Here is a 22,745-nt window from a genome sequence, read left to right on the forward strand (position 1 = left end):
GTGGACTTCGTCAGGTTTATTGGGAAGGGTACAGAGTCCATCCCCATCCAGGGTCCTGAGAATGGGCTGGAGGGGAAGAGGTGGATCTCAGTGGGCTTTCTTGCTGTGCTGGATGGTCTTGGGGAAAGGCTGGGGGCCCAGCCAGAGCTGCAGCAGGATGACAGCATGGCACACGTGCAGGGCAGCAGAGCTGCAGGACGTGGATGGGTATGTGTTCCAGGAGAGCTCAATGAGCCCCAGCACCAGCAACCTGGAGATGAGAAATAAGCTCCAGGTCGTGTCCAGTTTCTAGACCTGCAGCAGCCCTTCAGCTCACCCCCTGCCCCTTCAGGGTCAGTCATGGGGGGTGGAGCTCCCTAGCCCTTCCCACTCCCCAGGTGTCCCAGCTGGTACCTGAGCAGATGTGTGAGCCAGCGTGCAGGCGTGGCCCACAGGAGGTAGGGCAGTGTGTGGAAATACCAGACGTAGAACTGGTAGTGAAGCGACCGGCTGAAGCAGATGCCAATGAAGTTGGAGGTGAAGAGGGTAGAAACAATCTGTATATGGTGGTCAAGGCCAAGAGCAGAAAGGGTAGGGAGGTTTCACAGCAGAGGGGCAAAAGTTTTGGGGTCAGCCCCTTGGCTCTGCTGTTCTGAGATGTATACTTTTGACAAGTTTCACACCTGTTCCTCAATCTGATGTGGAGGCAATAATACCTAGGACCGTAAGGCCTAATGAGTCTCACTTACTAGCTATGCGACCTTAGCAAATGACTTAACCTCTTAATGCCCTAATTTTACTGTGTGTAAAATAAGAATAAAAATAAAAATATCTCCCTATCTCAGGGTCTCTTGTGAACTTTAAATGTTAGGAATGCATGTAAATCTCCTAGAACAGCACCAGGCGCAGGGGGGCACTCATAATGCTAATTCAGTAATATTTAGAATTAAAGAATAAAGTAGGAGTTCCCGTCGTGGTGCAGCGGAAACAATCCAACTAGGAACCATGAGGTTTTGGGTTCAATCCCTGGCCTCAGTAGGTTGAGGATCCGGTGTTGCTGGGAGCTGTGGTGTAGGTCGCAGACGAGGCTCGGATCTGGCATTGCTGTGGCTATGGTGGAGACCGGCAGCTACAGCTCCAATTAGACCCCTAGCCTGGGAACCTCCATGTGCCGCGGTACAGCCCTAAAGAGCTAAAAAAAAAAAAAAAGAATAAAGTGCTCTGCAGTGTTTGATAGAGTAGGAGCTCTACACATGTGCCCTGTAGCTATTACTGGTACCTTCTTTTCCCTTCCCCAGGTCACCAGCCTAGCTGACCAGGACCCCATCTGCACCTGGAGAGAGCAAGACTTACCTTCCCATTGACTTAAAGGATATGATTGGGAGTGAGGGGTTGAGGTGGAACCTTCCTTTTGGAGGGATCCTTCAGCAGCGACAGGATACTTTCCCCTGTCCTGGGGAGAAGCCATTGAGACATTAATCAAGCTCCCATCATGGGCCAGGCTCTAAACTCACCCCATGAGCTCAGCATCTCCTCAACATCTCCCAAAGGCCTAAGTCCTTCACGCCTTCCCCCACCTCTGCCCATGGCACTGCTCCCCCTTCTCACCTGTGCCACCTGCAGAGGGCAAAGAGCAAGAGCAGAGTGAGGTGGGCAGTCAAAAGTGCCAGGTGGAAGGCACGATGCAGGAAAAGCGCTTCGGGGAGGAAACGCCAGTTCACGGTCCAGCGGAAGAGAAACTGGCGGCCAAGGTCAAACGAGCGGGACAGGTAGCCGATGGGGTTCTCCAGCAGGAAGGGTAGCCCCAGCACCACCTGAGGATGGTGTGATGTCAGCAGAGCTGCCCAGGCTCACCCTCAGCCTCATGTTAATCACTGAAGGAGTGGGAACAGGGTACAGGTCTCAGAGGTTTCCTAATTCCCATCAGGAATAGTAGGAAAGCCAGCCCACCCACAAAGACCAGAGCCTTGGGTCAAAGGAGTCAAGGAAGCAGGTAACAATAGTGCTTGAAGTTTGAATTCTCCAGGTTATAAATGGGCAGGGCTAGAAAGACCCTCATAGACCCTCTAGCTCAACACCCTTGTTTTACAGCTAATGAAACCAAAGCCCAGAGGTAGTGGCTGCCCAGCCCAGAATCAACCCTGTCTCTTGGCTTTGAGGAAAGCTCAAGGATGAAAGGAGGCCAGACAGAAGGGCCTCCCCTTCATTTGAAAGGGGAAGGAGTGGAGTTCCTATCGTGGCACAGTGTAAATGAATCCAACTAGGAACCATGAGGTTGTGGGTTCAATCTCCTGCCCTCGTTCATTGGGTTAAGGATCTGGCGTTGCCATGAGCTGTGGTGTAGGCTGGCAACTGTAGCTCCTATTAGACCCCTAGCCTGAAAACCTCCATATGTTGCTGGTGTGGCCCTAAAAAGACAAAAAGACAAAAAAAGGGGGGGGGGAGGGGTAAGGAGGGGATACCTGAAGGACAGCACAGATGCCCAGCTTGGGGAGGGCCCCACGGAGGCCGAATTGTGTGAGAAGAAGGAACAGTAACCCAGGGGCAAAGAGTAGCACGTTCATCTTCACAGACACCGCCAGGCTGGAGTGGGTAAGGGAGAGGAAGAGTGGAGGTCAGCTCCAGGGCCATGTACCCTGCCCCAAAATGGATAACACCCCTATCACCATAGCACCTCCTCCCCTCACCTGCTAGGAAGCCCCAGGGGAGCTCACACTCAGCACAGCCTGGCAGGGGTTAGAGGGAGGGAGCCGATACCTTGTCTCGACACTCAGACGGAGTGAGCAAATATATGTGGAATATTTAGAATATGCAAAGACCAACCCCAACAAATAGATGCTGTCTGGAGGGAATGGAGGAAGGGAGGAAGGTGTGTGTGTTGGGGGCCTGGGGAGGGGGGCACTTTTTATAGATCCTGGACTCTCCCAGTGCGGCCCTAACTGACCCACACTGCGGGACCACTCCCTTAGGTCCTCTGCTGCAGAAATCTGGGGAGAAGGTGATGAAAACACAGAATGTGAGAGAGGGGCCAGAAGGGAGGGGTGTTGACCTGAAACAGCAGCAGCCCCAGCCCCAGCGCTGGGCCAGCAGGAGGTTGATACTGAGGAAGAGCAGTGCCATGGCCACTGGGTCATTGAAGAGCCGCAGCACGAAGATGGAGTGGACACGGTAAGAGGCACAGCACATGAAGAAAAAGACGAAGGGAGGTACCTAAGAGGTAGGCACAGTGGGAAACAAGGTCAGCTCACCAACCCTGAGCCAGTCCCATTCCCCAAGCCTCCCGGTTTGGAGTCCCCTGTTCCTGGTAGTGAGGACTCACCTTGCAGGTCTGGTGGTAAATCAAGAAGACAAGCAGCAAGGTGGCCAGGTAGAGCACAGCAAAGATGTGCTGGGCCGTGCGGATGTCAGTGCCCCGGCCCGTAGCATAGTATAGCCCCATAAAGATATACACAAAGCCGGCTGGGTACCTGGGAAGAGGAGAACGAACGTGAATCTGGGTGAAGCTAGCCAGCCCAGCATCCAATCAGCCCCTCACATCCTCGCTGAACCTCCTATCCCCACTCACACAAGAGGTCCAGTGTCGCCCTGCAGTTGAGTATAGTCATAGGTACCATTGATGACGCCCTCCACCTCAGCCATGTAGGCCTTCCAGTCAATCTCTGTATCTGGAAAAGGACAGCATGGTGTGGTTACTTCAAGCTCAGAACTTGTCTGCCCCAGGCTATCAAAGCACCTGGTTCTGGCTCACTCTCAGGACTTCTATCACAACTCCTTCTCTTAACTGCCTATCTGACATTCTCTGGGTGAATGTCATTCACATTCTCAGGTCAAACTCCAACATGTCTGTAATGCAACTCGTAATCTTCCACTCCAAATCTGTTCCTTTTTCTGGGCTCAATGAATGGCACCATTAACCTGTCAGCTGCCCAGGTCACAAACCTGGGAAACGTCTTTGACACTTCCTTCTCTTTCATTTGCAACCCTCAGTCACCAAGTCCTGCCTATTCCTCATCCTAAATATTTCTACTATCACACACTCAAATTTGGGCCTAACATAATCTCTAGCCTCAGTGATGCAAAAGCTCCCTAAATAGGAGTTCCCGTTGTGGCACAGTGGTTGATGAATCCGACTAGGAACCATGAGGTTGCGGGTTCGATCCCTGGCCTTGCTCAGTGGGTTAACAATCCGGCATTGCCGTGAGCTGTGGTGTTGGTTGCAGACGCGGCTCGGATCCCGAGTTGCTGTGGCTCTGGCATAGGCCGGCGGCTACAGCTCTGATTAGACCCCTAGCCTGGGAACCTCCATATGCTGTGGGAGCAGCCCAAGAAATGGCAAAAAGACAAAAAAAAAAAACCCAAACAAAAAAACCTCCCTAATTAGGCTCCCAGCTTCCACTTTCACCCCACTGCAATACATTTTCCACCCCACAACCAGAGAGCTCTTCCTATAATAGAAACCATATCATGTTTCCCTGCTTAAAACTCTTCAATGATTCCTTAAGATGAAGACCAAACCTTATTTTATTTTTCATTTTTGGCCGCCCCACGGCATATGGAGTTCCTGCGCCCAGAATCAGATCCAAGCGGCAGTCATGACCCAAGCCGAAGCTGCAGCAACCCTGGATCCTCAACCCACTGTGCAGGGCAGGATATCAAACCTTTGACTCAGCACTCCCAAGACGCCACCGATCCTGTTGCACCACAGCGGGAACCCCAAGACCAAATTTTATTATTCCCATTTTTAGAAGAGGAAATTATGAATTTATGAGGTTAAGTGACTAGCTCAAGATCAGTGAGCTAGGAAGGGTAGACGAGACTGAAACTCATGGAGTCCTAAATTCTCAGCCATTTTGCGATCTATCTCCTTAACATGGGCTTACAGATTCCTACATGATCTGGCCTCAACTTTTGCAGTCTTATCTGTCTGTTCTACTCTTACTTGATTTTACATTCCAGCTCTAAAAAAATTTTTTCAGTTCCTCAAACAAAGTAGACTTTCCCTCCCCTTTCTGTTTTTTTTGGGCTGCACCCAAAACATATGGAAGTTCCCAGGCTAGCGGTTGAATTGGAGCTATAGCTACTGACCACAGCCACGGCAATGCCAGATAACAAGTCGAAACTTGGACCTACACCACAGCCCTCAGCGTTCCAGATCCTCAATCTACTGAGCAAGGCCAGGGATCAAACCCACATCCTCATGGATACTGGTCCGGTTCATTGCTGCTGCGCCAGCACAGAACTCCAACTTTCTCTTTCATTTTTCTTTCTTTTTTTTTTTTTGTCTTTTGTTGTTGTTATTGTTGTTGTTGTTGTTGCTATTTCTTGGGCTGCTCCCGCGGCATATGGAGGTTCCCAGACTAGGGGTCAAATCGGAGCTGTAGCCACCGGCCTACGCCAGAGCCACAGCAACTCGGGATCCGAGCCGCGTCTGCAACCTTCACCACAGCTCACGGCAACGCCGGATTGTTAACCCACTGAGCAAGGGCAGGGACCGAACCCGCAACCTCATGGTTCCTAGTTGGATTCGTTAACCACTGCGCCACAACGGGAACTCCCAACTTTCTCTTTCAATTGAAGATTTTTGATACAGGATTCTCTCTTCCCCCCTCCTTTTCTCTTCTTCAACTAACTAGCTCTTATGTTTCAAGGAAGACTCTAGGAAGCCTTCTCTGACTCCTCAAGGCCTGGCTGAAGTGCCCTCTTGTGTCCTTTATAGCACTGTCTTACTATCATGATGAATACGACAGCATTGTAATTTTATACTAATACATCTCTGTCCAGGCCTACACAACCAGAAAATGTGTCTATCTTTTTCGAACTATACTCTTGGCACCTAGCATAGTGTTAGCCATATAATAAGCACTCAACAAATATGTACTGAATTAACTATCTTAACCAAGAAAGCTTTAAGTCCAATGTTTTCAGCCTGGAAAGCAGCCACCAATAATGCCAAATGACTCAAGCGATCACAAAACGCTATCGCTAAGAAGAGAGTTCGAGACCTCAGAACTGAAGAGATGAGAAGCTTGAGACACAGCAAGAGAAGTGACCGGTCCAAATTCACAGAGACAAGCAGCAGCAGCAGTACATTAAATTGGACCCAAATTTTCTGGAAGGGATTAAGATCAGGTTTCGTTTTCAGTGGAGCAATCTTTAGTTTTTACTGGGGTAAAAAATAAAGGCCTGCATTGAAGATTGAGTGGATGAGGGGTCTAAGAGCTCTAAATCTAGGTCCCAGTTTGGGTCGGGGGTTCGGTCCCCCTCCCTACCCTCCCCTCCCCCTCGGCGCACTCACATGCCACCCTGTGAATGACCCAGAAGGTGATGCCCACCTCCGCCAGGCAGAGGCAGGCGGCCACCAGCAGCGTGTAGCGTGGCTCCAGCAGTAGTAGGCGCCGCTCTTGCCAGGCGCGCCGCAGCCATTGCCCGCACAGTCCCGCCGCCAGGGCTGCGGGACCTGCCCGGCCGCGTTTCCGCAGGCTCGCCGCCATCTTGATGGTGCACCGCTCCTGTGGCCCGCTACCTCGGAAGCCCGATCCTTGGGTATTTGGGTTCCGCTTCCCGCGCTGCATGTCCCAACGGACTGAGCGTAGGCTGGAGTTGTCAGAGTCCTTACTTACTCCAAAATTCACTTCTTCTATATCTGTCTCCCCTATGGAGTGCACACTCTACAAGTAGAAATAATGTCACTCCTCAGTACATACTTAGCCCTGGACCCATAGGGGCTAATGTGGATCGAAGTTTGCCCGGAAAGGAACATTCTTGTCTGCGCCCTGTCTCTCCCCTCCATCTCCCCGGCCCAGTATAACACTTAGCCTGTGTCGTTAATATCAGCGTACATGCCAATCTTTCCTGGAGGATAAGACCTGTGCTACTCCCGCCATCCCTCAGAGTTCTCTGGGTGCTCAATACTGGGAAGAAATAAATCCCTCATTAATTTTCAGACTTCTTAATGGGAGGAGCCAATCAAACAAAGTATGAGAAGGGGAGTGACGAGCCCTAGTGAGTGCGACACCAGGACTGTGGCTCAGAAGTTAGCAATGCTGCCGGAGGACTCAGGGTTTGGACGATATGACTTCCCCATCCGGAGGATTCTTCCCAGCGCACTTAACAGAGAACGGAAGTTCCACGTGTTTATGTTGAGCAATTGCTGGTGCTGGGCGGAGACGTAAAGGCCACGCCTCCTACATGCCACCATTCCGATTGGTTACATAGAAGCGCCAAGCCCCGCCCAGATGTGAGAACCTGCAGCCCTGCGAACCCAGAAGCGGCAAGCATGGCCTCTTCAAGGGCCTCCACGCCCCTGCTGGAGTTACCAGAAAAGAACAGCGGATACCGCGAAGTCCAGTACTGGGACCAGCGCTACCAAGGCGCTGCAGACTCTGCCCCCTACGAGTGGTTCGGGGACTTCTCCTCCTTCCGTGACCTCCTAGAGCCGGAGCTGCGGCCCGAGGACCGTATCCTTGTGTTAGGTGGGTAGTCTCGGGACTGCCCAGCCCAAGGGGACTGTTCCTGCTCCTCGCTTCTGCCTGCCCCTCTCAGAGGACGCCCTAGTCAGAAGTGAAGACCCAGAACCTTCAGAATCTCTGCAGTAGTTGCCAGGGCAAACAGGTGCCAAGAGATTCTTAGTCCGGGGACCGCCACCCCCCTCCCCCGTAGAAAGTCTGAGTCTGAATGTAGTAAGTGGGTAGGTGACCCATAACTCGGTTCCGGCCCCTAGGGAGGCAGCCTCCAGCACTAAGAGAGCTCAGGGGACTTACTTCAAGTCCCAGCGCTAGCTGACTGTAAGACAGGACGAATCGTGAACCTGTTCTGAGCCTTGGGTTCACTTCCAGAAATGGAACTGGGAATTCAAGTTGGATAGGGCACGTGCAGGTACCTCGAGCGCAATGCCTAGGGCTTTTTATGTTTGCCCGGCTGGGCACCGGGAGCCATCGTCACTCAGAGACTGATCTTTTCACTCTAAACTCTAACAAACCTGGTCCTACGCATCCATATGCCCCATTCTCCGCCCCCCACCCCGCCCTGCCGTGTGCAGTGAGGACAGGGGCAGCACTCTCTGAGGGGAGATTGCTGCGGATGATGGTGTGATTTTTTCCAAAGGAACAAATAATGGGTTGTAAGGTGGGGCTCTGAGAGGTCCACTTGCCCATACTGGGGTTCTCTCACTCTTCCAGCCTTGGGAACTCCAGTGAAATTTGATTAAGCAACAGATTTCCTTCTAATTATAGTTTTTATTTTGGTGTTTTTAAAAGCATGTATATGTTTAAGTGAAATATTTCCCATATATGAGTCATTTATAATATATATGTAAGGTATAAATAATAACTCGAATGTGTGTGTATACCCTACTTGGTTTGAGAAATAGAACATTTCTAGGACTAGAAAGGAAGTATAATCTAGTGCTTAAGAACTTGGATGCTGGAGGCAGCTAATTATGTTGGGATCTTGGCACATGTAATCTTAACTGCAGAATAATGGCAAAATCATAGAATCTTAAAAAGAGTTCCCATTGTGGCTCAGTGGGTTAAGAACCTGACTAATATCCATGAGGATGCAGGTTTTGTTTTTGTTTTTTTGTGTGTCTTTTTGCCTTTTCTAGGGCCTCTCCCGCGGCATATGGAGATTCCCAGGCTAGGGGTCGAATCAGAGCTGTAGCCACTGGCCTACGCAACAGCCACAGCAACTCGGGATCTGAGCCGTGTCTGCAACCTACACCACAGCTCACGGCAATGCCGGATTGTTAACCCACTGAGCAAGGCCAGGGATTGAACCCACAACCTCATGGTTCCCACTCAGATTCGTTAACCACTGAGCCACGATGGGAACTCCAGAGGATGCCAGTTTGATCCCTGGCCTTGTTCAATGGGTTAAGGACAGTGTTGCCACAAGCTGTAGCATAAGTGCAGATGCCGATCAGATCTGGCTGTGCTGTAGGCCGGCAGCTGCAGCTCCAATTCAACCCCTAGCCTGGGAACTTCCATATGCTTCAGGTGCGGCCCTAGAAAGAAATTAAAAAAAAAAAATCATGGACTCTTAGCTGTGGAATCCTTGACAAAGTAAATTTCTGTCTCAATTTTCTCAGCTTTTAGGAAAAAAAAAAGAGTATATACTTATGTATCAGGCTTTTTAGCTGATTGAATGAGTATGAAAGACTCCTACAAAAATTCCTGGCAAAATTAAATGCCTTGCATATTCAAGGTTTTTTCTGTGTGGTCCCTCAAGCCCTGTCACCCCAGAGGTAAAAACTCTTGAATTTTGTGGTTTTCAACCGTAGCATTTATTCGTAGATTTACCATGGATCTCTGTTTTTCAAGTTTTAGTGTGCATCAGAATAACCTGGAAAAACGGAGTTCCCGTCGTGGCGCAGTGGTTAACGAATCCGACTGGGAATCATGAGGTTGCGGGTTCGGTCCCTGCCCTTGCTCAGTGGGTTAACGATCCGGCGTTGCCGTGAGCTGTGGTGTAGGTCACAGACGCGGCTCGGATCCCTCGTTGCTGTGGCTCTGGTGTAGGCCGGTGGCTACAGCTCCGATTGGACCCCTAGCCTGGGAACCTCCATATGCCGCGGGAGCGGCCCAAGAAATAGCAAAAAAAGACAAAAAAAAAGAATAACCTGGAAAAATGAACCCCACTGGGCTTTCTAATTCCAAGAATGGTCTAAGGTATTACCCACGGGTCTGTATTTTGAACAAGCCTGCAGGCTGATTCTCATGCCAATAATTGGCAGGGTAACACTGCCTTAAAAATCTGTCTGGCTGGGAAGTATCCTTTTCTAGATAGAGGAGAGAAATGTCTAAAAATCAAAAAGGAAAACTTTCCAGGTGGGATTCCCAAGATCTAACAACAGGACCCACAGCTTGGGAGCATCTTATGTTGTATTACACCTGAACAAACTAATTAAACACCTGGTAGGTGCTAGGGAATGTGGTGGGCCCTTTCTAACTTATTTAATCCTCATGAAAACCCCCGACTAATCTTATCCACGTTAGTGATAAATATTATGAGACTTAGTCTAGGTTAGAGGTCAGTAATTTTTCTCTGAAAAAGGCTAAATAGTAAGTATTTTAGGCTTTGCAGGCTAAAATACTTCAATGGTTGTTATAATAGTATCTTCTGCATGAAACTACTTCAGAAGTAACTTGGAGTTCCCACTGGGGCACGGTGGGTTAAGAACCTGAATGCAGTGGCTTGGGTCGCTGCGGAGGCATGGGTTCAGTCCCCAGCCCGTAACAGTGAGTTATAGAATCCAGAGTTGCTACAACTAGGGCATAGGTCACAGCTGTGGTTTGGATTCAACCCCTGGCCTGGGAACTTCCATATGCTGTGGTTTCGGCCATTTAAAATAAATAAATAAATAAATAAATAACCTGAGAGGAGTTCCTTAGTGGTTAAGGATCTGGCATTTTCACTGCTGTGGCCCAGGTCACTGCCATGGCACAGGTTCAATTCCTGGCCCAGAACTTTAGCATGCTGTGGGCACCGCCAAAAAAACCAAAAAACAAAACTTGAGACATCCTTATAAAGTACTTAGCATAGGACCCAGTGTTCAACAACTGTTAGCTATCATTTTTGTTGTTGTTGTTGTTGTTGTTGCTATTTCTTGGGCCGCTCCCGCGGCATATGGAGGTTCCCAGGCTAGGGGTCCAATCGGAGCTGTAGCCACTGGCCTACGCCAGAGCCACAGCAACGTGGGATCCGAGCTGCGTCTGCAACCTACACCACAGCTCACGGCAACGCCGGATCGTTAACCCACTGAGCAAGGGCAGGGACCAAACCCGCAACCTCATGGTTCCTAGTCGGATTCGTTAACCACTGCGCCACGACGGGAACTCCCTAGCTATCATTTTTATTATTGAAGATGGGAGTCAGAGAGGCACTTTCTTCAGGACTGCTCAGAGAAAGAGTGCCCTGCCTGAGGACCTGTGCGTCTGGTCCCTATGGGTAGATTCCTCCTGGCAGATAAATGCATGCGGCTGTTCCAGCTTTGTTGTCATAATTCTCTGGTTCTCTCTTCTTTCTTGACTCCATACTCTGTAGAACCTTGCAATTATAATTTGGTTTCAATATGTATTTCCTTTAGAGACAGAAGTGACTGACCAGAGGATTGGCTGTCCAGACCCCATGATGGCTATTTTTCCTGATATAAATTAGCGAATTGGTAGTCTAGCTTACACCTCAATCTCTTGGTGCTGAGATAGCATCCACCTAGCTCTGGACTCACATATGATGGGTTCTTGGATCTGGTTCAATTCTCCAGGGCCCTGCTTCCCTAAGAGTGGACCTAGGGAGGAAGTGACCTTTCCTAGGCTCATCTTAGTTGGTAGCCCCAAACCACTGAGGCAGCAGAGTCAGAAATCACTGCTTTGTAGACATAACTTGGCTCTGTGGTCAAGTCTGATTTTCTCTTTATCTTTAATAAAGTTGTCTTGGAAGATACCATTCCTACCAAAGGAAACAAGGAAAGGAAATTGGGGTTGTCCACAGTTAGGCAGAGCTCTGCAGGCACATGAGGTCAGGTTGGGTGGTGAAGGAACGGTGGGTCCAGAAAACCCAGTGGGATTTCAGCCTGCACTAAGTTAGGGTTTCCTCTTCAGCCATCCTCACCTCTCATCCCAGAGCCTGTTGTGGTTCCACTGTTGGGAAGCACACATTGAATTCTCCCAGGCAAGATAGTACTCTTCCTGAGCTCCAGGTCCTGAGGAGGAACACAAGAAGGGGCAGCCTCTAGGTACCCTATCCAGGCGTCAAGCTCTGTCTGCTAGATTAGGGCTATCCCTACAGCTAAATCTGTGATCCTCTTAGGGAGGCAAATGGGGATTAAAGGCAATCTAATCCCAAGAGCTGGGGATCCCCATGTGAGGCCACCAGGAACTGTCCTCCAGGACTGTCCTCTGGCTGATGCTGACCTGGAAAAGGCCAACAGACCTTTGAAGGAAGCCATGCCCACTGGACAGTAGGTCCACATCCACTCCTCTAATCTCCACTCCTTTGGGACTGCTTTCCAGGCACTTCCCACCAGAGTGTTAGGAGTCTTCAAGACTCTGGTGAGTTGTCAGTTCCCATGAACCTGTTGGCTGAGCCACCTAAGGCAGGGACAGGGACTATCCTATGTGATCTTACAGCCTGCCCCTATTGAAACACTCATTGCCTTATGTGGCAGTTGCCTGATTACACATCTGTTCCTCTCACCAGAGCATGAGCTCCTTGAGGACAGGGACTCTTTATTCATCAGCAGAATCCAGTATGTAGTGCTCAATTATACGTAAAGGAATAACAAGGAATCATCTCCACTGGGAGTCCCCACATAATTTCCCCTTAACTTGTTAATTCTGCCTTGGAAACCAAAGTAAGGTAATAACATCTAATGCGAGGTCTTCCCCAGGCTGATATAGTTGAGGATCCCTAAGAAGTTAGGCATTGGGATAATACTAATATTATCCATTTGTTAATAATATTATGGCTCTAATGGTGCCAGTATTATCCCCATTATGAGTTTGAGGAAACTGAGGCTGAGAGTTGAATAACTTTCCATGGCTGTATGACTAAGGCTATCAGAACTCAGATCTTTGTCTTTTTTTTTTTTTTTTTTTTCCAGCCGCATATGGAAGTTCCCAGGCTAGGGGTCAAATCAGAGCTACAGCTGCTGGCCTACATCACAGCCACAGCAACAGCAACACGGGATCTGAGCCATGTCTGCAACCTACACCACAGCTCATGGCAACACCGGATCCTTAATTCACTGAGTGAGGCCAGGTATCGAACCCGCATCCTCATGAATCCTAGTCAGGTTCGTTAACTGCTGAGCCACAAAGGGAACTTCCAGAACCCAGATCTTTGAACTCCTAAGTGCAGAGCTCCTTCAGCTACTCTCCACCTGATTTAGTTTTTGGTTAGTGCATCATATCCTGCATGTCAGCTAGGTATTGTTATCTTCATTTTTCTGACTAGGAAATCCAAATTCCTGGTATGTAACAACTTGCCTGAGTCCACACAGCTAGGAATGATGGAGCCAGGATATGTGCCCAGGTCTGTATGACTCTAAGGCTCCTGCTCTTGTACCATGCTGTTCCTTCAGTACTGGAAGGTTTGGGCTGAGAGAAAATGGGCCAAGAGTGAATGCATAATTGGGGAGGTGAGAACCAAAGCTAACCTAGCCCTTTTGTCACCTACTCCTTCTCACCCAGGCTGTGGGAACAGTGCCCTGAGTTATGAGCTGTTCCTTGGGGGCTTCCCTGATGTGACCAGTGTGGACTACTCGTCAGTGGTGGTGGATGCCATGCGGGCTCGCTATGCCCATGTGCCCAAGCTGCGCTGGGAGACCATGGACGTTCGGGCACTGGGCTTTCCCAGTGAGTCCTTCAACGTGGTGCTTGAGAAGGGCACGCTGGATGCCCTGTTGACTGGAGAACAGGATCCCTGGATTGTGTCCTCTGAAGGTGTCCACACTGTGGACCAGGTGCTGAGTGAGGTGAGGAAGCAATGAGGGAAGAGGGCAGATCAAGAGGTGGGGAGGAGGGGTTGAGCTTTTGGGAAACTGGAAGAACTCAGAAGCCAGAATGAGGCATGGTTTGGAGCAAGTAGTGGGTCACCTTTAGTACAGTGGTTACCTGGAAGAACGGAGGGGTTAGGCTGGGTCGAGTTCAGAGGGGGCTGGAGTGGCCAGGCTGATGATTGACTACTGGGTTGCCACAGAGATGAGGTAGCAGACAGGTTCCAGATAGAGAGGATGAGCAGTTGACAGGAAAGCAGTGCCCCCTGCCCCTGCACCTGACATCACTTCCATGCTCCTACCTGTCTAAAATATCCCTACCCCCACGGAACAACCAAGGGCAGAGAAGGAGCCTCACTCTTTTGCCATGGAAAGCCCTGAGCTACTGGATGTAGGGTAGTACCTGAGATTACACTGGGAAGGCATCTGGAGCAATACTGACCTTTGAGAACCTGGAGGTGGGCTTCTCACCAATGGCTTCTCTATCTGCTTTGCAGGTGAGCCGAGTGCTGGTCCCTGGGGGCCGGTTCATCTCAATGACCTCTGCTGCCCCTCACTTCCGGGCAAGACACTATGCCCAAGCTCGTTATGGCTGGTCCTTGAGGCATGCAACCTATGGCAGTGGCTTCCATTTCCATTTCTACCTCATGCATAAGGGTGGAGAGCTCAGTGTGGCCCAGCTGGCTCTTGGAGCCCAGATCCTTTCACCCCCTAGACCTCCCACTCCACCCTGCTTCCTCTCGGACTCAGATCATGAGGAATTCCTTAGTGCCATTCAGCTGTGAGGCCTTTATGTCTTGGACTCAACTATTCAGAATTCCTAACTCAGGGCTTAGGGTTGGGTCCAAGGTACTCACATCCCAGGGGCCTCATGCCTAAGATAGAGCTGATGGAAGTAACCTCACATGAAAAAAATTACAGGCCAGGCCACACTAGACCCAAATCCCAGATTTCTGACTTCCTTGGATCACTCATGGGTTCCCCAACTTCCTCCCCATCATACCAAATCACCAGTGTTCATCCTCAGGGGCAAAGCTCAGCACAACCCCTCTGCATGCCAGCCATGCTTGGAGACTTGCCTCCCTGGGGCCTTTTACTGAGTCCCATCCAACCTGGATTTATCCACAGGAGGCTGCAGATTTTGAATCTCGATTGCTTTATGCTTCTAAACCCCGCTGCAGCCTCAACTCTGGTGACTTATCCTGCTTGGGTTGTATTATTTACCCAAGGAGGCCGCCCTGTAATGATGTTCCTAGGCCAGACTGGCCTGCTTTGTTTACTTGACAGCCTTTCTCTGCCAGTAACATGCACCTGAGATTCCCAAGCACCTGCTCCCCATCCCAGAAGGAATCAGAGCCATTTGGGCCTGGCTCCTGGCAAACTAAAGCAGCAGCTACACCACACACACACACACACACACAGGGAGGTCTGTGTTTATTCACACACTCCTGGTACAGTGAGGATGGAGGAACATTTACAAAGGACACCCCTGGGTTGAGAACATCTCCAGGGCCACAGGTGTCATCCAAAGATGCAGAACAGCCCCCATTTGGGTTCCCAGGGGCAGAATACAGGGGTCCAAGGTAAAATCAGACCTGGGCCCTTGGAAGGTGATACCTTGAGGGAAGGGGTCTGCCGGAGAGCCTCCTGGGGTCAGGCATGGGCAGACTGGCTCTGTGGTTGGTTACCATGTTGGGGGCTTGTCCCATCCCAGCCTCAACACCCATCCTATCTGCCAGGCGCAGAGGAGCGTGGCCGAGACTGTGGGGGGAGGGTATGAACCATGAGGGGAATCAGTAAACAAAGAGTCGGATATAAAAATACAAATGTGCTGAGGAAGTCCCTTAGAAAGAGGCTGAGGCTGGGGTCACGCCAGACAAGGGTGGGGGTGAGAAGCGGCCTGGAGGGCTGGGCTCAGGTGGATAGGAAGCTCATGCAAATACGCAGCCAAACGTTGGTGGCCGCGCGCGAGGTCCGACACCGGCTGGCAGCAGGTCTGCAGACCAGACCTGCTGGGACGGGGGCGGGTCAGGGGAGCCGTGCGGGAGGGGGCGGACCGGGGGCTGAGGGCTGCGGGTCTTTGTGTCCGTTCCGGTGTGCGGGGAGGGGCTGCGGCCCGAGGTTCTAAAGTGCATGAAAGCGGCGGCGGGCTCCGGGCAGGTCCGCGCCGCCGCTACCGCCGCCGCCGTGGTGCTGAAGCGGACAGCTCCGGAGTGCCTGGCGGCGGCGGCAGCGACTGTGACCCGGAGACGGCGCGGCCCTGCAGCCCCCGCCCGCGGGCGCCTGGGCCGGGGCGGGGGGCGCCCGCAGCCGCATCGCCGGCCTGCGCTCCTGGCCGCTGCTGGGCTGGGCCCGGAGCCCGCCGCCTGAGCCGGCGCGTCTACACTCCGGACGGCGGCTTCTCCCCCATCCCCTTCAGCACGTCGTCTATCCGGTCATCCTCGATCACCACTGCGCAGGGAGAAAGCGCGTCAGCCGCGCGGCCTCGAGGGGCGGCGGCGAGAATGGGCCCCGGGCCTCGCACCCTGCTCAGCTACTGCTCCTGGCCCAGCGACGCCCCGTAGACCCCTCCGCTACAGTGCCTTCCCCATTCCAACTCTCCTGCCGACTCAACCCACTGCTGACCTCAGCTCCTAGAGACACCCCCCCTCCTCTTCTTGTGGAGGAACGCCCCTCTTCCAAAGGCTCCCGCTGTTCATCTTACCAGTCCAAACCCTCCCGCCCCCCGAGCTCTTCTCCGTCCGAGCTAATCGGAATGCGTTTGCTCATGGGATCCCTCTCTTCCACCCTCATTTCAACAGAACCTCCTCCTCAAACAGACTCTCCATCTACTCCAACCCTCTCCCCAACCTAACCCTCTTGCGGCTCGAACCCCTTTTCCGATCCTGGCACCAACAGAACCCATTCCCCATGCAAACAATCTGGACAATCGAACTCCCAGCCCCTCGCCCACTCTCCAGTCGAACATCTCTCCCCACCCAAAGGTTCTTCCGTAGCATACACCGATTCAGCGTTTGATCCTGAAGAAGCAGCCCGTCGCCCCATGTTCCCACTTCGGGCAGCCCCGAATGCCCCGGCCGGCCCCTCCCCCTCGCCTGGGTGCCAAGGCTCTACTTCCAGAGGTGGCGAGCATCGAATCCGGGGCACTGCGTTCCCAAGAGAGGGGAAGAGCGGGACACAACACTGCAGCAGGGACCCTCCCCTTAAACCCCGGCCGGCGAGCGGCTGGCTGCGCTGGTCTGCGGCAAGAGCTGCGGGCGCCTGGCGGGGAACCGCAGCCGGGGGGCGCCCGGCGGAGGGTTTCTGGGTCAAGCGGCGATCCGGGCCCTGGCCGCGTACCTCTCTTGGCTCGGCCGATCTGGCCCAGCTTGGGGGGTCGCTTGGCTTGGTTGCCCGCGAAGAAGGAGTTGGTGTCCTGCAGGCGGCAGCTGAAGGAGAGGTCAGAGCCCTCGGGGTCGGCGCCGAAGCGGCCCATCTTGTCCTCACTGTAGGGCAGGATCTCGGACATGGCGGGCGCGGGGTGGGCGCGGGACTGCAGCGGGGCGCGGGCGGCGGGCTAGCTGCCGGACCGGCCCTAGCTCATCAGGGGAGCCGGCGGAAGGATGAAGTCATGCAGCATCCGGGGCTGCGGAGCCAAGCGGGGCCTCCTCCCCCGCACCTCCGCCTCCCCGGCCGCTGGGCAGGCGGCGGCGGCGGTGGCGGCGGCGGGGACCGGGCGGGGGTGGCGCGCTGGGGGCGGGGGTGGCGGCGGCGGCGAGAGCGGAATGACGATGAGCGCCCGACTGCGGCAGAGCGCGGCGGGCGGGGCGCAGTGGAGATGGGGCGGACACCGGCCAGGGGAGGGAGGGAGGCGGGGGGCGGGTGGTGCGGACAGGAGCGTGCCCAGTTCTCTGCGGAGGCAAAGGAGCGAAAATGGGAGGGTACTGCACAGTGGCGGGAGTGGTGGCTAGGCGAATAGTACTAGCCAACGGGTGCAGGATCTGGCGGGGAGAGGCGGGGCTGAGGGAGGCGGGAGAGAATCCTGTTCCCGAGGGGCGGGTCGGGGACACCAAAGCTAGAGGAGGGCCAGCATTCGGGAAGGGGGTAGGGGACACCGGAAGCTCGGCAAGGGAAGGGTCGGGTACCGGGAGGAGTGTGTGGGAACCCGCAGGACGCGGGAATCGCTCAGGCCAATGGGTGGTGTCCCCGCTGTTGGCGCGCGCTTGTATGGGGTTGCTTTTCGGGTCTTAAACTGTTCATCTAGAGTCTGTGTTTCTGCGTGTCTATTTTATGTCAGGCTATCTCTGTGTGTCTGTGTGTATCTCCGTCTCGGTCGGTGCCCAATATTGCTTTGTGTCATGGTCTTTGTCTACGTCTGTCTCAAGTGTCTCTGCCCTTCTGTATCTGCCTCCATGCTTGGTTTCTGTGTTCCATGGTGGCACATAGGGACCTCAGAGGCTGGGAGAATTGGAGGGCGCGTCGGGCGCTTTGAGCCCGAATTTCGGCGCTAGCAACAGGGCTGGGGGTGGAGATCTGCCCTGGTGAGAGCGCGTCGGGCCAGTTACGCAGACCCTTCCTAGGAGAGACCGAGATTGACGCGGAAACTCGGGCTCAAAGCGCCTGCCGCGCGCTGCGGTTTCCCCAAGCCCCGAGGCCGGAGCAGCGCCTGCGGTGTAGGAGGAATGAATGACTGCGTCGCGGGGGGCACCCTGGCTGCAGGTGACTCGGGGAAACCCGGAGCGCCTGAAGACGCGGCGCTCGCCTGTGTGTGTCCGGAGCAGGAGGGATAGAGGATGCCCCCGCCCTGGGTGCAAGGGATCACGTGAAAGTTCTTGCCACACCGACCGTAACACACTCTTGTCTTCCGCCCCCAGCCTCCAGCCCCCGCTGGCCGTCGGCGGCTTCGTCACGCAATCTCTGGCCTTGAGGGAAGGGGATGTCTCATATTCGACGCCAGTGACGACAGCAATGATAAGGGTAATCATCATCTGGATTTCGGTGGCTGGTTCTTAATCGTCCCCAAAGCAATCTTCCTCCTTCCTTCTAAATCACAGAGCTAGTGAGGTTCCTGGTGCTGGGTCTCCCTTCAACAACACTGCTCCAAGTGTTAGTCCCAGGGACACACAGGCGAAAGCAGTGGCACTGAAGGCCAGAATAAGGAGTGACAGAGGATGCCTCTGTACAACCCTCACTCAAGATCACAGAAGAGGCCTATCCCTATCAAACCCTCCAGGGCTGTGCCCTAGTCTCTGGGATAAGCACAAAAGTTGGAGGTGGAGGGCCAGCTGGAGTGAGAGGAACCTCCAGACCTGAAAAGACAAGAGAAGCTGGAACTTAGGGTCACTAGGAGAGAGCCCAGAAAATTTCACCGCCATGGGAGGCTGTCTACCAATGGGTTCCAATCCGGGCTCTGCCATTTCCTGTGTGACCTTGAACTGATGGCCCCACAGTTATAGTTTAAAAAATTAGTAAATTTTTGAGTTCCCTTGTGGCTCAGCTGGTTAAGGATCTGCTGTTGTCACTGATGTGGCTTGTGTTGCCTCTGTCACATAGGTTCCATCCTTAGGCCCATAACTTCCGAGGGCACAGCCAAAAAATTATTTCATTTGTACTTAACATTTTAGGAAAATACAGAAAATCACATAAAAATCATATATAAAATCCTTCTAGTCTTTTCTCATGGAACCTCTCTGAGCCTCCATATTCTAGTGTGAAGACTAGAGGTGACAGAGCCTCTAGTTGTTAAAGACAACTTTGTAGATGAACATGTCCTAAGGTGAAGTGAGTTGTTTCAGGAGGTAATGAGCTGCCCCTGACCAAAAGTACTAAAGGGAAAATGAGGCTTCTTGCCAAGATGAGAGCACTGGGTGGGTGATTGATACAGTTCTTTTTTCTCCTCCCAGATTGAGGGAGACTGGAGGGACAACAATTTAACCTGGAGTTCATTTGCTTAGCTCCTTCTTAAATAGATTTAAGATGCATGCTGGATCCATGATTAAAGCAAAAGACACAACTGCAAAATTGCAAAGATACAGTATAAGCTTCAACTATGTGAAATTTTGAGGAAATTTTTAATTTTTTTAATTTTTAATTTTTTCCATTTTTAGGGCCACACCTGTGGCATATGTAAATTCCCAGGCTAGGTAGGGGTTGAATCTGAGCTGCAGCTGAGGCCTGCGCCACAGCCACAGCAACACTGGATCCAAGCCACATCTTTGACCTATGCCTCAGCTTGTGGTAACACCAGATTCTTAACCCACTGAGCGAGGCCAGGGATCAAACTCAAATACTCATGGATACTAGTTGGGTTCCTAACCCTCTCAGGCACGAGGGGAATTCCTTGGAGGAAGTTTTTTAGATTGTGATCCTCTATTTAAAAAAATTTTTTTTTCAATTTAGGGCCACACCCACAGCATATGGAGGTTTCCAGGCTAGAGGTCCAATCGGAGCTACAGCTGCCAGCCTACGCCACAGCCACAGCAATGCCAGATCCAAGCCTCGTCTGCAAACTACACCACAGCTGACGGCAATGCCGGATCCTTAACCCCCTGAGCAAGACCAGGGATGGAACCCATAACTTCATGGTTCCTAGTTGGATTCGTTTCTGCTGTGCACAACAGGAACTCCAAAATTCTGAAGTTCTACATCCCTGCTCATGAAGTGAAAATTCATTTGGGTCACTTCAGAGGTGCGGGTTTGATCTCCAGCCCAGCACAGTGGGTTAAAGGATCCAGCATTGCTGAAGCTGGGACTTGGATTCAATCTCTGGTCTGGTAACTTCTATATGCTGCAGGTGTGGCCATTAAAAAATTCATACATACACATACATATATATATGTACACGTACACACCTTTTGATTCATATTGCCACAAAGACTATCAGTTTATAAGCCACCAGTAGTGTATGAAAGTGCCCACATTCCCTATCTTTGTCAACACTGGGCATTATTGTTTGTTGTTATCTTCATGACTATAGTGTTCTTGGAGATTAACATATAAGACATTTTTCCTTTCCCTCTCAATTCACAATCAATTTTGAGAAAAATAAAAGGAGATAAAAAATTACTCTAATAGAAAAAGAAGAGCAGAAAAAAAGAGAGAAAATAATAGAATGAGAGACTAAAACAGAATCAAAGGTTATAAACACAAAGGAAAGAAAATAGAATTATGGAATAGAGCAACCTCCAAGCCTCTTATACATAGTGTAGTTAACCTCTAGTGTGGAATAGTTGTGAACCTAATAAATGAATTGGGTCATGAAAGAGGCATGGAAAGGAAATGTCCATTTAGGCCAATCCTAGTGAAGCTGGGAACACTGTAATAGTAGGGACCAGCTTCTTTGTTACATGCTGCATTTCATCCTTCCAGCAAATCTCTGAGATGGGAATGATTGTTCCAGTTTTACAGATGAAGAAAAGGGAAAGGTCAAAGCTTTCAAATTGCTTAATGATAAAGAACTGAGCCCAGATTTGAGTCCAGATCTGTCTTGCTTGAAAACTGAGTGCTTTGGAGTTCCTGTCATGGAGCAGCGGAAATGAATCTGACTAGGAACCATGAGGTTGCAGATTCTATCCCTGGCCTCACTCAGTGGGTTAAGGATTCGGCTTTGCAATGAGCTGTGGTGTAGGTCGCAGACGAGGCTCGGCTCTGGCATTGTTGTGGCTGTGGTTTATGCAGGCAGCTGCAGCTCCAATTTGACCCCTAGCCTGTGAACCTCCATATGTCATGGGTGCAGCCCTAAACAGCGGGACAGCGGGGGGCAGTGGGGGGGGGGAGAAAAGAAAAGAAAAAGAAAGAAAGAAAGAAAGAAAAGAAAACTATGTGCTTTCTCTTCCCTAGAAGATGTGGCAGAAGACTAGCAATTAATGTTGGGAGGTAGCGTATTTTCCTTTTGATTCATATTGCCAGACCGATCTCCAGAAAGGAGTCAGATTGTCTGGATTTGAATCCCAGCTCTACTGCTTACTAGCTGTGTGCCTCTCTATGCCTCACTTTCCTCATCTGTAAAATGGCTTCATAAGTGCCTTAAGGATAAATGAGTACATCGATGTAAAGCACCTGGAACAGTGGCTGGCACATGGTAAAGTGCTATACAAGCTTGCTACTTCCAGCATGGCATTGCAGTAGCAATGAGATGGTATTCTTTCTTTCTTTTTCTTTTTTTTTTTTTGAGCGTGCCCACGGCCTATGGAAGTCCCAGGCCAGGGGCTGAACCTGTGCCACAGCAGCAACCCAAGCCACTTCAATAACACCAGATCCTTAACCCACTGTACCACGAGAGAACTCCAACGGGACTACTTCTAATGAGCCTGTGGCCAGGAAGTCCTTATAAAGTAGCACTGCTTATACTAATGTGGAATTTCCCACATGGCAGAACTGACACTGCTGCCATGTTTCCCTTTATCCAGGCTTGCGGGGAGAGGGGAAAGAAGTGAGTGATGCGATGGCACATCATCAGAGTGAACATGAACAACTCCAGAGACTTGTTCTCTCTGGTTACCCCAAGGCCATGCCACTGCAGGCTACAGTGCAGCTGGATGTGAAAGTTCTTTGCTCAGGGAGTCCTTGAACCCATGTGCCTGCTCTACCCTCTGGGAAACAGAACAGGCTTCCTCCAGCCACATAATTCTCACTTCTACCTGTAGGATTTTAATAATAACAGCAACAATAATAATAGCAGCTAGAGTACCTATTATGCATCAGACATTGTTCTAAGCATTTTACAAGTATTGTTTCATTTAATTCTCACAGCCATCCTTTGAAATAGGTATTGCTCTCATTTCCATTTTACAAGTGAGGAAATTGGGTCTGAATCCAGAATCTTTCATCCTAACCATGACACTGTCTCCTCTTTGAGAACATGCAATTTTGGGGTGGAAGATGCCAAAAGAAAGCAATCCAACATTTCTCAGGCTGATCCATTCATCATCTACCCTTTCTCAGCCACAAGAGCATTCCATGTTAGAACCACCTGCAGCAAGATGTTTCAGAACTGAGGAGAGAGTCAAGAAATAGGGGATGGATTTGTTAACACTCCAAGTCTTCTCAGGTCAAAACCACATACTCTTGCAAAAGAGAGGAGGGAAGAGGATGAGGCACTTTAAAAAAAAAAATCATGGGGGGAAAAAAAAAACCACTAGGCACTCTTTAGTAAAGCAGACTGCAAAGCCACCAGGCCTGATTAAGGAATGACAATATGGAAGGCAGATGGCAGATGCATAGATGCCACACTACTGCCTTTCAGTTAAATATTGCTTGGCTTTTTTTTTTTTTTGTAAACCACCCAAATAAAGTG

General features: G+C 51.2%; 3 protein-coding genes across 5 annotated transcripts in view; 1 reads left to right on the plus strand and 2 right to left on the minus strand.

The window, feature by feature from the left end:
• Window position 1: 1 nt before the first annotated feature.
• On the minus strand, window positions 2-6,498 carry ALG3 (ALG3 alpha-1,3- mannosyltransferase). 2 transcript variants are annotated; one of them, XM_047787783.1, is made up of 9 exons: window positions 6,312-6,498; window positions 3,545-3,644; window positions 3,299-3,446; window positions 3,029-3,189; window positions 2,442-2,562; window positions 1,588-1,793; window positions 1,356-1,432; window positions 394-538; window positions 2-250 (listed from the first exon to the last, which is right to left on the minus strand). In XM_047787783.1, exons 1-9 carry the CDS (start codon window positions 6,400-6,402, stop codon window positions 88-90), a joined length of 1,212 nt encoding a protein of 403 aa, XP_047643739.1. In that variant the 5' UTR covers window positions 6,403-6,498; the 3' UTR covers window positions 2-87. The 2 variants fall into 2 exon arrangements, with proteins under 2 accessions (XP_047643739.1, XP_047643731.1); XM_047787775.1 differs by having other exon boundaries at window positions 6,275-6,493.
• Window positions 6,499-7,228: 730 nt separating this feature from the next.
• ECE2 (endothelin converting enzyme 2) overlaps window positions 7,229-22,745 on the plus strand; it is a 30,822-nt gene continuing 15,305 nt past the window's right edge. Inside the window, exons 1-3 of one of the 2 annotated variants that reach the window (XM_047787825.1) lie at window positions 7,229-7,451; window positions 13,167-13,450; window positions 13,969-15,371. In XM_047787825.1, coding sequence (XP_047643781.1) covers window positions 7,256-7,451; window positions 13,167-13,450; window positions 13,969-14,256 — 768 coding nt within the window. In that variant the 5' untranslated portion in view covers window positions 7,229-7,255 and the 3' untranslated portion in view covers window positions 14,257-15,371. Of the gene's footprint in view, window positions 7,452-13,166; window positions 13,451-13,968; window positions 15,372-22,745 lie in introns of those variants that run through there. The other variant, XM_047787834.1, reaches the window with a different exon arrangement.
• Window positions 14,889-17,237, minus strand: CAMK2N2 (calcium/calmodulin dependent protein kinase II inhibitor 2). Its single transcript, XM_047787846.1, has 2 exons — window positions 16,811-17,237; window positions 14,889-15,922 (listed from the first exon to the last, which is right to left on the minus strand). Exons 1-2 carry the CDS (start codon window positions 16,977-16,979, stop codon window positions 15,852-15,854), a joined length of 240 nt encoding a protein of 79 aa, XP_047643802.1. The 5' UTR covers window positions 16,980-17,237; the 3' UTR covers window positions 14,889-15,851.

This window comes from Phacochoerus africanus, chromosome 1 (assembly GCF_016906955.1).
Source record: "Phacochoerus africanus isolate WHEZ1 chromosome 1, ROS_Pafr_v1, whole genome shotgun sequence".
In the NCBI taxonomy this organism is placed as follows: Eukaryota; Metazoa; Chordata; class Mammalia; order Artiodactyla; family Suidae; genus Phacochoerus; species Phacochoerus africanus.

Coding starts and splice junctions, on each gene's coding strand:
- ALG3 (XM_047787775.1), bottom strand. CDS start 6,470: ATGGCGGCGAGCCTGCGGAAACGCGGCCGGGCAGGTCCCGCAGCCCTG. Junction 1,433..1,587: donor GCCCTCTGCAGGTGGCACAG/GTGAGAAGGGGG, acceptor GCTTCTCCCCAG/GACAGGGGAAAGTATCCTGT. Junction 539..1,355: donor TCAACCCCTCACTCCCAATC/ATATCCTTTAAG, acceptor ACCACCATATAC/AGATTGTTTCTACCCTCTTC.
- CAMK2N2 (XM_047787846.1), bottom strand. CDS start 16,979: ATGTCCGAGATCCTGCCCTACAGTGAGGACAAGATGGGCCGCTTCGGC. Junction 15,923..16,810: donor GATCGGCCGAGCCAAGAGAG/GTACGCGGCCAG, acceptor CTCCCTGCGCAG/TGGTGATCGAGGATGACCGG.